At 37.2% G+C, this 12,318-nt stretch overlaps 1 protein-coding gene across 1 annotated transcript in view; it reads left to right on the forward strand.

Annotated features, from left to right (window-relative positions):
- Positions 1-12,318, forward strand: part of LOC127453832 (cingulin-like) — a 50,426-nt gene that overhangs the window by 16,812 nt on the left and 21,296 nt on the right. Inside the window, exons 2-5 of the mRNA XM_051720545.1 lie at positions 4,518-4,784; positions 5,108-5,759; positions 7,601-7,701; positions 8,549-8,618. Coding sequence (XP_051576505.1) covers positions 4,519-4,784; positions 5,108-5,759; positions 7,601-7,701; positions 8,549-8,618 — 1,089 coding nt within the window. The 5' untranslated portion in view covers position 4,518. The remainder of the gene's footprint in view (positions 1-4,517; positions 4,785-5,107; positions 5,760-7,600; positions 7,702-8,548; positions 8,619-12,318) is intronic.

Here is a 12,318-nt window from a genome sequence, read left to right on the forward strand (position 1 = left end):
TAATTTTTTTTAAATATTGAGTGTAAGTTTATAAGATTATTCTTTGTGTTATATTACCCTGGAATTAGTTTTAAAAAATGAATTGCCAGAGCTGTGAGTGGGTTTCGATTACAGCTGCTGAGAGAGTGACAGTAAATTTGGCATCTTCTCCCATCTGACTGTCTTAATCCACTGCTCTCAATTATTTTTTTTCTTCTGGAAAGTCATTAAAATGTATTTGCTCTTGGAGCAAATGGGTAAGTGAAAATAATATTTGCTGTTATCTCCCAATCACTCCCATTCACCGCTGTCGAAGTTTATCCTGCAAACGTTTACTTCCGTGTTCCAAAACCCAGAGTGTGAAAAAGATCGATAACAATCGCTTCAGCCCCTCTCTCCTGGTAAACAGCAGCACGAGTGCAGATTACAGACACACACACACACACACCTGTTTGATTGCACTGCTCAGGGATGTGATCTAATCATAAGTGTGAACTTTGTGAAGTTACCGCATTTGTACTTCAAAAATATATATATATTTTTTTAATTAGTGCAATGTTTTTAAGAGAAATGGTAAATCTGTAAATGTTAAGAGAGCATTTAGGTTAGATTAAGTGGCATTAACCCCTGTGTATTCTGCAGTATCAGTTGTTTGTGTCCTAAGGTGTTTAATAAGGTTGCTGGTGTTTCCCCCTTTGGCTTTAACTTTTGGGGTTGCAGTATGAAGAATGTTCATGTTTCCATTAATCATGGTATATATATTGGAGGGGTTGTACTTGCTTGTTTTGATTATTGGGGGGGGGGGTTATCCCCCCTGGAATCTACGCCTCTGCCTTTGACAAATACTTAAAAGGGTAGTTAAAAGAATAGTTCACTCAAAAAATTTAATTACCCAACCTCATGTTGTTCCAACCCCATAGATAATAGAATTTCAAATGGAACACAAAAGGAGATGTTAGGCAGAATGTTAGTCCCTGTCACTGTTTACTTTCATTTTCATTTACTTTTGATATTTTAAATATTTATATTATAAAAAATAAAAAATAAATAATTTATCCCCATTTCTCCCAATTTGGAATGCCCAATTCCCACTACATAGTAGGTCCTAATCTGGGTGGCGGAGGACAAGTCTCAGTTGCCTCTGCTTCCGAGACCGCCAATCCGCACATTTTATCACGTGGCTCGTTGTGCATGACACCGCGGAGACTCACAGCATGTGGAGGCTCATGCTATTCTCCGCGATCCATGCACAACTTACCACGCGCCCCATTGAGAGTGAGAATCACTAATCATGACCACGAGGAGGTTACCCCATGTGACTCTACCCTCCCTAGCAACCGGGCCAATTTGGTTGCTTAGGAGACCTGGCTTGAGTTACTCAACACACTCTGGAATTCGAACTCATGACTCCAGGGGTGGTAGTCAGCATCAATACTCGCTGAGCTACTCAGGCCCCATAATATATATATTATTAATATATTATTTATATTATGTAAATCGATACATAGGCCTATTTATATTATTAAAATGAACTGATTCAGTCAGAGAAAATACCTGTATACATCAGATGGAGCATCTGTATGGTTTAGTTTACAAATTCTCAACTAATGTACGTTAACGCGAATAAATGTGTGTGGGAATTCCACGCGTTATGAACGTGGAACTTGCTTGAATTATTAAAAATGTGCACAATACCCACAATCCCCCACCAAATTTCATGCCCTGTGTCATATATATGTTACAGTCAAAGCAATGCCAACCTCTTTTATAATAACACAGACATTTGCTTTACCCACCCAAAGAGATTCGTTAAAACTTACTAGATTCCAAAGATTTTTGCTGAGGGTGTCACACTTACCGACTGTTTTTCAGAGATCTCACACTCTTCAGTCGAAGACACACTTAAATATTCAGAATGGTGGAGGGGTGACCGATATACCAACTATTTCTCTCGGATTCCCTGTCATGTGGAGCTCGCCGAAATAACAGGAGTACCGCGTGAACATAAACAATTGTAAAAGAGTGATTTAGGATGTGATTCATGGAGTAACTTTACCTGGTGATGTGTGTAATTCTGTATTTATTAGGGATGTGCACGAGTAACTGAATAATCAAGTTTTCGCTCTGCACCCGCTAGTCGACTATCAAAAACACTACTCGAATATTGCAAATAGTTTTTCTTTGCGCATTTGCCTGCCTTGGGCAATGCTGAATTATACTGTCCTTTCCCTATGAATCTAACCAAATCTCGCAGTTACAATTAAGTCCACTTGGTGGTCATTCTGGTACCATACTACAGTATGTGGTTATTTAATAGGTTGTGTGTTTTTTTTTGTTGTTTTTTTTTTTTAAATCCATGACAAATAAAAAAAAAAAATTCAAATCTCAAAATGGCCAAGTGTGATCATTAAACAGCAAAAGGATTTAATTAAATTAAATGATATACAGTCTGCATGAGCTACAAGCTCTGTCATATACTTTGCGCACGTACACACACACACACGCACACACACACACACAGAGATCAAGTTAGATGCTCATTATGTGTGTGTTTAGTGTATGAGCGGCTGTGAACACTCACATAAACTCCTCTGATGCAGGTCTGAGATTTCGGCTTTCACTCGAATATTTCAGCGTCTCCCCTCCAGAGATGGGGTGGGGGGGGGATTTAGTCGCGGGAGGGTTGTGAGGAGGAGGAGGGCATGGCCTTGCCATGAGGCTGCACGGCCGGCACTGAATCAGCTGATGAGCAGGAGAGCGAGATAAAGGGGAGCTGGAGACGCCAGTTCGAGAGAGAGAGACGCATGTGGCCACGTTGCATGTGTGTCTGTGTTTGTTTATGTTTGTTTTAAGTTAAGTTTGACATGAAACTTTGTTTACTGTTCAGCCAGTTCCCGTCTCCTCCTTGCCCATCCTTGAACTGTTACAGGCATGTTTCAAGTGACATTATTTTTGTTAGTATTCTCTCCCAAAAATTGATGAGCCTATTTATATATATGACCTATTAAATTTAATATCCTGTTAATTTTCTTATATCAAACATCATTCAAACAGAACATATATTACACATGATCAAAAATGTTTCCATAATTTGTCCATAAGTCCAGACTTTAAAGCCTTTCATGTACTTGCCCTCATATTTACACTGTAATGCCATACTGTATAAGCACAGGTAAGACCATGGATGACTTCTCATTACTGTAGTTAGGTCAATATAATTAGTTTTTCTAAAAATATATATATTTGTATATTATTTATGAAAAAAGCCTAACTGCATTTAGAAAATTTAACTACAACTGCCACAGTTGTTATAAAAATTCTGTTCAATAGAGTCTACCTAATAGATTAACTATAACACTTTTGTCAAAATACAAATTTTTTTTAAATATTTTTTTTTTTTAAATTGTGATTAATTTTAGAAGGGTGATCATGTGTTATTTGAAAAACCTTTATTTTGGCTAATTGTTATCTCTCTTCCTTGTCGGTGCTGTTTATAATGTTAGGCCTGTCTAGCTGTTTGAGAGGTTTGACTTCCTCCATAGTGCCTTAAACTACAAAATTCTCACAAGAATTAAAATGGGTCACATCTGTGTTGTGGTCTGCACCGCTATATTAAGGAAAGCCCGGTTGACATGCATGCACTCATGAGATACAGTACGTTAGAGTAGAGAAAAATCATTTGAGTGGTTCTGTGATGGCCTGCACACTCGCATGAAAACAAGGCTTCAATCGTACCGCGTTTACAGATGAGAAGCCTTTTTAGTGCGTATAAAGCACCGACTACAAGATGAGTATCATTAAATTTGCCTTGGCGGCCCAAAATTTCACTTGGACCTCAAAAAACATTTAAATGGATGAAGAACCCTGGCATTGTTCTTTCCCTGCTATCGCAACTCACCAGTTAAGAAACACTGTTGTACATAGACCAACAATTAAATAGTGAAAACATACCCCATCAAGTGCTTGGCTGATTTATACTATATGTCGAGGAATTATGCAGAATAGACAAAATGCCCATCTCTAGTGCTGAACAGCCTGTATTCAGTGTAGTGCTTGTGCATTTTTGGCTGTAAGGTCTAAAACTTTAGTGCATATGTCTGTGTTCTACATTGTTATGACTCAGGTTAATGAATAATGAAGGCCATTGGGTCTTCTGTGCCAAGTGTCAGAGGTGACGGGCAACGTGGAGTAGTATCTGTCATTTAATCTTGCCTGGTCTGTCTCCTTGTCAGCCTTTTCCATTATAGACACTGTGTTGTTGGTTCTGTCAGGGCCATAAAAGAAATTCAGGGATGGTTTTTTTTTTTTTTTTTTTTTTTTTTTTGATGGGCTAGTGAGTGAAAGCTAGCAATGTATTGTTGGAAAACATTAAATAGCTACCCAGCTATTTAACGAAGGAGTCTTTTATCTGTTTGAGACTGAGGTCAACGACTAATCACACTGAACACACAAGAGGCACATGACATAAGTTTTGTCTTCATGCTTGTCTCTCACTTCCTACTCTTCTGCTCTTTCTTCTTATTCCCTCTCGTCTCCAGTATGTCTGCTCCTGTCTCAGGTAGGAAGACCCCAGTGGACTATGGCGTTCAGATTCGCTTTATAAATGACCTGCATGACACTGGTGGGGGAGTGAGTGGGCAGTCTCGGAAAGAAGGCTCCAAAAAGACCTCTTCTCGCTATGGAGTAGCAGTGAGGGTACAGGGCATCGGGGGACAGCCATATGTTGTACTGAAGGAGGGCGAGAAAGGAGACTCATATGGAGTACAGCTGAGAACACAACCACCTGCGTACAACAGCCTGCCCAGGTAATTTTTAGGCTCTTTTTTTTTTGCAGGCCTAACACTATAGATATATTTTAAAAATGACAAAATTATCGCTTAAGATAGTCCCACCCTAAACTCAAGCCAACGGGCTGAACGGGTCTCTCAAAACAAACCAAGCCATTTTTATAGCACCATAAGAGACAATGTTTACAGTGTTTGAGGAAATCAACCTACAAATGGCTTACTTGCTTATCGTTGCCTCTAATAATAAGCTGATAGAAAATATTTTAACATTGAAAAAGTTTTAAATCTTAAAAGTTTAGCTTTTAAATCTATATACCTATGTTTCTATTTGCCTGTCTAAGGAGGAGAGAGGATGGGGTAATCCAGGGTCCGTATTTCTCGTCTGGAGATAACAGCCCCCTTCGTAGAGCTCATTCTCATGGCTCCCTTTTGGAGAGAGACAGCAGCAGCGATGACTTCACTGACCAACTCAGTCGTCCGCTTGGAGATGGACAGTCTGGTAGCTATGGCAAGCTGGATGGAGGTGTCGGAGTGGGAGCGGAGCGACCAAGAGGAAGGATGGAGAGAAATCAGTGGGGTGGTTCCTACCAGGCAGGGCTGAATGGATCTCTTGGAAGAGGGAGAAATGGAAGCAGTCACTACACCTCATCGGAATCTGTCGAAATATCTCCACAAGGCGAGCACACACACAGCCAATCAGCTCCCAGCTCCAGACGACACACTCCTGTTCACAGACTCGTCGATAGGTTTGATGGGAGCTCTGCTGTACAGTCAAGTAACACAGGGGCCTCCGCTAGGGGGCACTATCCTGGCCTGAATGCAGGAGACAGACCTGCGTCTGTCTCACCATCACTTTCATCTGTTCAAAACACATACTCCTCATCTCTCTCTTCCACACCTGCCTCTGCCTACAGCTGCTTGGGGCAGGGCTCAACTTCTGTTGCCAAGGTTAAAGCTGTCACTTCATCTGTGCCCTCATCAGTTGAGTCACAAGTGAGTGATGAGTAAAATAATCAGTGTTTTATTGAGATTTGCTGTGTTGACTAATCCTTTGACCTCTATACCACCTGATTCTTACGTCAAATCAAAATACTATTATGTTCAAATGTTTATCATTGCCATTATCATCAAGGTCTGTTCTTATAGAAACATTTTCTGTTTTGAATTTCTCTGCTTTCAGCTAGTTCTGCATTTCAAAAGTGCCCATGATTTGACTTAATAGTCAGCCTGAGTAAGATAGTGTTCACTATTATGGAGGACAGAATGTGACAATATAAAAAAATAAAAATAAACATATTTGCAAAAATATTTAAAAAAAAAAAGTGTACTTAGAAATAAATAAATGTTTAAATCAGACATAAATTAATATTTATACATTTATTTCCTTATGCTATATTGTATTTTTTTATTTCCACGTGTATTTATAAAAAAAATTTATGCAAATTTTTTTTTATTTCCACATTTATTTATTTCCATATTTTACACACACACACACACACACACACACACACACAAAATCTATCATATATCCTCTGTCATGTACATGCCATTATAATGGATGCTACACCCCTGGATGTTGCCCAAGTACTTATGAAATGAAAACAAAAATGAAGGCTAAAGATAGACCTTGACAGAAACTTTACAACTTGGTAAAAAAAAAAGTGGCAAAGATTTTTTTCTAGTACAGCCTCTGCAACCTCTAAGTCATTCATTCAATAGAGATCGTTCATTCATTATTTAACCTATGTGACTCAACCAAAAGATGTGGCCTCCAAACTTCACTCTGGAGCACTATGAGCTTGATTGCTATGCCTGAAGTAGAAAACATGCCCCCTCATTACCATGTAGACAAAAAAATATAGAAATACATTAATGTGGAAATTAATAAATGTAGAAATAAACAAATGTTTAAATAAATATAGAAATAAAAACGTGTGTGTATGTATGTATAAATAAGGAAATAAATGTATAAATACTCATTTATATCTGATTTAAACATTTGTTTCTTTATTTCTAAGTAAAAAAAAAAAAAAAAATTTTTATTTGCAAATATACAGTATGTGTGTGTGATATATATATATATATATATATATATATATATTTATATTGTCACATTCGGTCCTCCATACACTATTACTCTATTCCCAAACCTAGTGAGTTAAAGGTGGACTGCACAGCTGGCCATAGCTTTAGAAAATCTGATCACAGATCAAATGTACTGCCAGTAAAACTAATCATTCTAATTTGACAAGGAATCATTTATCTTGCCTCTTTAATCAAGTTAATTACATCATATGCTGATTAATTAATAAAATAAATAGCAATTAATCACATATATTAATATTGGCTGAAAAAGACCCCAAATAAAGACAATTATTTGATTATTATATATTATAAACAATTCAAAAACACATTAATTTGTCACTTCAAAATGTGATTTTAGAAGTCAATTTATTGTTTGTTTTATTTCCATAAATAATTACGCTGCCTACCTTTTGTAACAGGCTTTGTGTGCCATGATGGCTTAAAATGCTGTCTAGTTAGGCAGCTCACTAGCTTTTGGAAAAGATCTACTACTGTATGTGCATTAGGTGAAATTGGAGTAGGTTACAGTAAGGCAAATCCTCAACCCAATATGCTGTTCTCTCCTGCATTGAATGTCATTTGGCTTGATTTAGCATGCTGGTGTCAGCTGACAAGGTGTATACTATTCAGAGGGATCAGTTGTAACTCTCTCCTCCAGATTATGAAATGTTATTTGTAAGTTTTACTCTTCTCTGTGGGTTGTGCTTGAAGTTTAATGAACTTTGCTTGTTATCATCTTCTGCTTTTAGGTAACCCCTGACCTTTTGATGGACCAGGGCAAAAGTTCAGGGTCAGAGTTCTCTGCAGAGGATCAAATACAGCAGATAATCTATGATGTTCTACGACAGGGGTAAACCAATATAACAGATAATGCATATCCATATGAAGGATTATTTTCGGAATAATAGCTAATTAAGAGTGATGCAGTTCTGCTTTAAGATTGCTTATTCATTCACCATTGTCCTTATGACTGTAAGATACCATGTTGTTTGGTGGTGCTTAAGCATTTAAGTCTTATCTCACTGTCCCTACCAATAAATGGCAACAAGGCCAAAAATAAAAAAAAAACTATTTTCTGTTCTTTTTTCTTTTAAGAAAAAGGCTGCTACCAATACAATATCTAGAGAGCAGGGTGGCATATGACCAATATAATACTGATGTATAAAATTCACTTTAATGATAGCTAGTGAGGCATACATACACACACAAATAAATTTCACCCAAAAATGTATATGACTTTCTTTCCTCTGTGGAACACAAAAAGAGATGTTAGACTGTATGTTAGTTTGAGATACCATTCACTTTCATTGCATTTTTTCTCCCATACATTAAAAGTGAATGGTCACTTAACATCTCTTTCTGTATTCCATGGAAGAAAGAAGGTCATGCAGGATTGGACCAACATAAGGGTGAGTAAAAGATGACAGAATTTTTATTTTTGAGTGAACTATCCCTTTAACTTAAAATTTACAAAACACTTTGAAAATGGAAAATTTGCAATATTCTTTGACAAAAATGTTGAAACTGAATCTAGGGAGTAGTAAGACTTTTGTTTATCTGTCAAGTGGGCATGATTATTGGCATATATTTCGATCTAAACATTGATGTTTAATGACAGATGATATTAAATATTTAAGCACAAGCCAATAAAGAGGCTAAACTTTGTAATATTGATGATACTTTTTCTCATATGTCAGGAGTACAGAGGGAGATGCTGTCATTAAGCGCAGGGTTCGAATAATCTGTGACAATATTCAAGGACTGAAGGTACAGTGCATGCTATTTAACATCATACTTCAAGAAGACATTGGTATTACTCTCTCAGATTTTCCCAGCACTGAAGAGGCTTGCAACATGTCAACATGCAACCATGGAACTAAGCTTGTAATTCACGTCACATCATGTACAATAACTTCACATCATGTAACCCTAAATTTAAACCTGATTTCTCACATCTATTTTTGGTTACCTGCTTCCACATATAGTATAACTCTCACCCAGTTATGTACCAAAACACCTCATCAGCTCATCAGGTTGAGTCACAGCTCCCTAAACATTTTCAGGTGAACTGAACTATAGTCAGTGACACTTTATGATTATGCAAAGGGGAAACAAAAAAAGACACTGTGTTCTATACAGGTGCCAATGTTTACATAATGTCTACACTGGAAGAGACCAATGAGGCATTGCAATTGCTTGAGTCTGTCTATACTAAAAGCGCAGAAGCAGCATGTCACTTAGAATATTCACTAACAAGGACCAATCAGCTGTAAACTTGATGTGAGTTTTGTGTAGACATGATGTAAGAAATAATGTATATAATCTTGGGCAATTCAGGTGTACTAAACCCCGCTGTAAATAAATCTGTAATTTTAAAAAGCTGTCATGAACACATTAAAAATGAGAGATGATTTACTATAGTGATTTAAAAGAAAACTCTGTCTGGCTATGGAGGTATGCTCAGTTGGCACAATTTTTGGGTATCACTGAAATTAGCATTACATTAATGGCTTTTTAGGTGTTGGCAACTCTTGCTGTGCTGTAATGAATTGGCAACAGATCCAGTCTCACCTACAACAGCTGAGCCCAATTTAAGAGTGATGGAGGATGGTACATTTGAAGTCAGAAATGTACATACACCTTTGCCAATACATATAAACTCAGTTTTCCCAATTCCTGACATTTAATCATAAAAAAAAATAAAATAAAAAAAAAATTCCCTGTCTTAGGTTAGTTAGGATCACTATTTTAAGAATGTGAAATGTCAGAATAATAGTAAAGATAATTATTAATTTCAGCACATTCCCAGTGGGTCAGAAGTTTACATACACTTTGTTAGTATTTGGTAGCATTGCCTTTAAATAGTTTAACTTGGGACAAATGTTTTGGGTAGCCTTCCACAAGTTTCTCACAATAAGTTGCTGGAATTTTGGCCCATTCCTCCAGACAGAACTGGTGTAACTGAGTCAGGTTTGTAGGCCTCCTTGCTCACACACGCTTTTTCAGTTCTGCCCACAAATTTTCTGTTGGATTGAGGTCAGGGCTTTGTGATGGTCACTCCAATACCTTGACTTTGTTGTCCTTAAGTCATTTTGCCACAAATTTGGAGGTATGCTTGGGGTCATTGTCTATTTGGAAGACCCATTTGTGACCGAGCTTTAACTTCCTGGTTGATGTCTTGAGATGTTGCTTCAATATATCCTCATAATTTTCCTTCCTCATGATCCCACCTATTTTGTGAAGTGCACCAGTCCCTCCTGCAGCAAAGCATCCCCACAACATGATACTGTCACCCCCATGCTTCACGGTTGGGATGGTGTTCTTTGTCTTGCAAGTCTCACCCTTTTTCCTCCAAACATAACGATGGTCATTATGGCCAAACAGTTCAATTTTTGTTTCATCAGACCAGAGGACATTTCTCCAGAACGTAAGATCTTTGTCCCTATGTGCACTTGCAAACTGTAGTCTGGCTTTTTTGTAGTATGGCGGTTTTGGAGCAGTGGCTTCTTCCTTGCTGAGCAGCCTTTCAGTTTATGTCAATATAGGACTAGTTTTACTGTGGATATAGATACTTGTCTACACGTTTCCTCCAGCATCTTCACAAGGTTCCTTTGCTGTTGTTCTGGGATTGATTTGCACTTTTCGCACCAAACTACGTTCATCTCTAGGTGACAGAATGCGTCTCCTTCCTGAGCGGTATGATAGCTGCGTGGTCCCATGGTGTTTATACTTGCGTACTGTTGTTTGCACAGATGAACATGGTTCCTTCAGGCATTTGGAAATTGCTCCCAAGGATGAACCAGACTTGTTGGGGGCCACAATTTTTTTTCTGAAGCTTTTTTTTATTTTCCCATGATGTCAAGCAAAGAGGCACTGAGTTTGAAGGTAGGCCTTAAAATACATCCACAGGTACACCTCCAATTAACTCCAATTAGCCAATCAGCCTATCAGAAGCAAATTGGCTAGTTGCCTAAAGGATTGACAGAATTTTCTGGAATTTTCCAAGCTGCTTAAAGGCACAGTTAACTTAGTGTATGTAAACTTCTGACCCACTGGAATTGTGATATAGTCAATTAAAAGTGAAACAGTCTGTCTGTAAACAATTGTTGGAAAACTTACTTATGTCATGCGCAAAGTAGATGTCCTAAATGACTTGCCAAAACTATAGTTTGCTAATATGACATCTGTGGAATGGTTAAAAAATTAGTTTTAATGACTTCAACCTAAGTGTATGTAAACTTCTAACTTCACCTGTATATATTTCCTCCATCGTTAGCTATTACAGTGCATTCAGAAATTATTCAGACCCCTTCATTTTTTTTTTTCACATTTTGTTTTGTTGCAGCCTCATGTTAAAATGCTTTTAAATTATTAATTTTTTTCACATCAATCTACACTTCTTCAGATCATTTACTCGCCCTCATGCCATTCCAGATAAGTATGACCTTAACGGAGATTTTTAGAAGAATATCTCCGCTCTAGGTCCATACAATGCAAGTAAATGAGTACCAAAATTTTGAAGCTCCAAAAGCACATTAAGGCAGCATAAAAGTAATCTATACGACTTCAGTGGTCAAATCCGTATCTTCTAAAGCGATGTGTCAAGTGTGGGTGAGAAACAGATCAATATTTGAGTACTTTGTTACTATATTCTCCACTTTTACCTTCACATTCTTCTTCTTTAGTTTTTGGTGATTCGTATTCATCGTACATATCGCCACCTGCTGGGCAGGGAGAATAATATATAGTAAAAAAGGTCTTAAATATTGATCTGTTTCTCACCCACACCTATCATATCACTTCTGAAGATATGGATTTAACCAATGGAGTCTTATGGATTACTTTTATGCTGTCTTTATGTGCTTTTTGTAGCTTAAAAATGTTGATACCTATTCACTTATACTGCATTGTAAGGACCTACAGAGCTGAAATATTCTTCAAAATTTTTTTGTTTGTGTTCAGTAGAAGAAAGAAAGTCATTCACATCTGGGATGGAATGAGGGTGAGTAAATGATGAATTTTCATTTTTGGATGAACTATCCCTTTAAACTATATGTTGACATTAGCATGAGGTGCAAGATTTTTTCTGTCACTTGCAAGCAGTGGGCCATTTAGCCTTAGTACAATAACCAGAGATAGAGACAGTAGCTGTATGCCTTATGGATGGGTCTGGGATCTGCTTCCAGGAACAATCTATAACTTTTTAATTAACAACATGGATGAGTTTCTGAACACCCTGCCTCAAGATAATTATGAAAATTTTAAAACTGGCACAGCAAGTCAAACAAAGCTTTAAGTTTTACTCTTATTGCTGTTAAAAGTTTTTGGTGGCAACTTTTAATCCTGTGTACTGTGCTGTATGTTGACAACAATATTCATATTTTTAAGGTACAGAATAATAGTAATTATGTCATGATAGTATAATATTATTATTACAATGTTTTATTTTTTTATTTTTTTTACAAAG

This window comes from Myxocyprinus asiaticus, chromosome 16 (assembly GCF_019703515.2).
Source record: "Myxocyprinus asiaticus isolate MX2 ecotype Aquarium Trade chromosome 16, UBuf_Myxa_2, whole genome shotgun sequence".
NCBI classification, from domain to species: Eukaryota; Metazoa; Chordata; class Actinopteri; order Cypriniformes; family Catostomidae; genus Myxocyprinus; species Myxocyprinus asiaticus.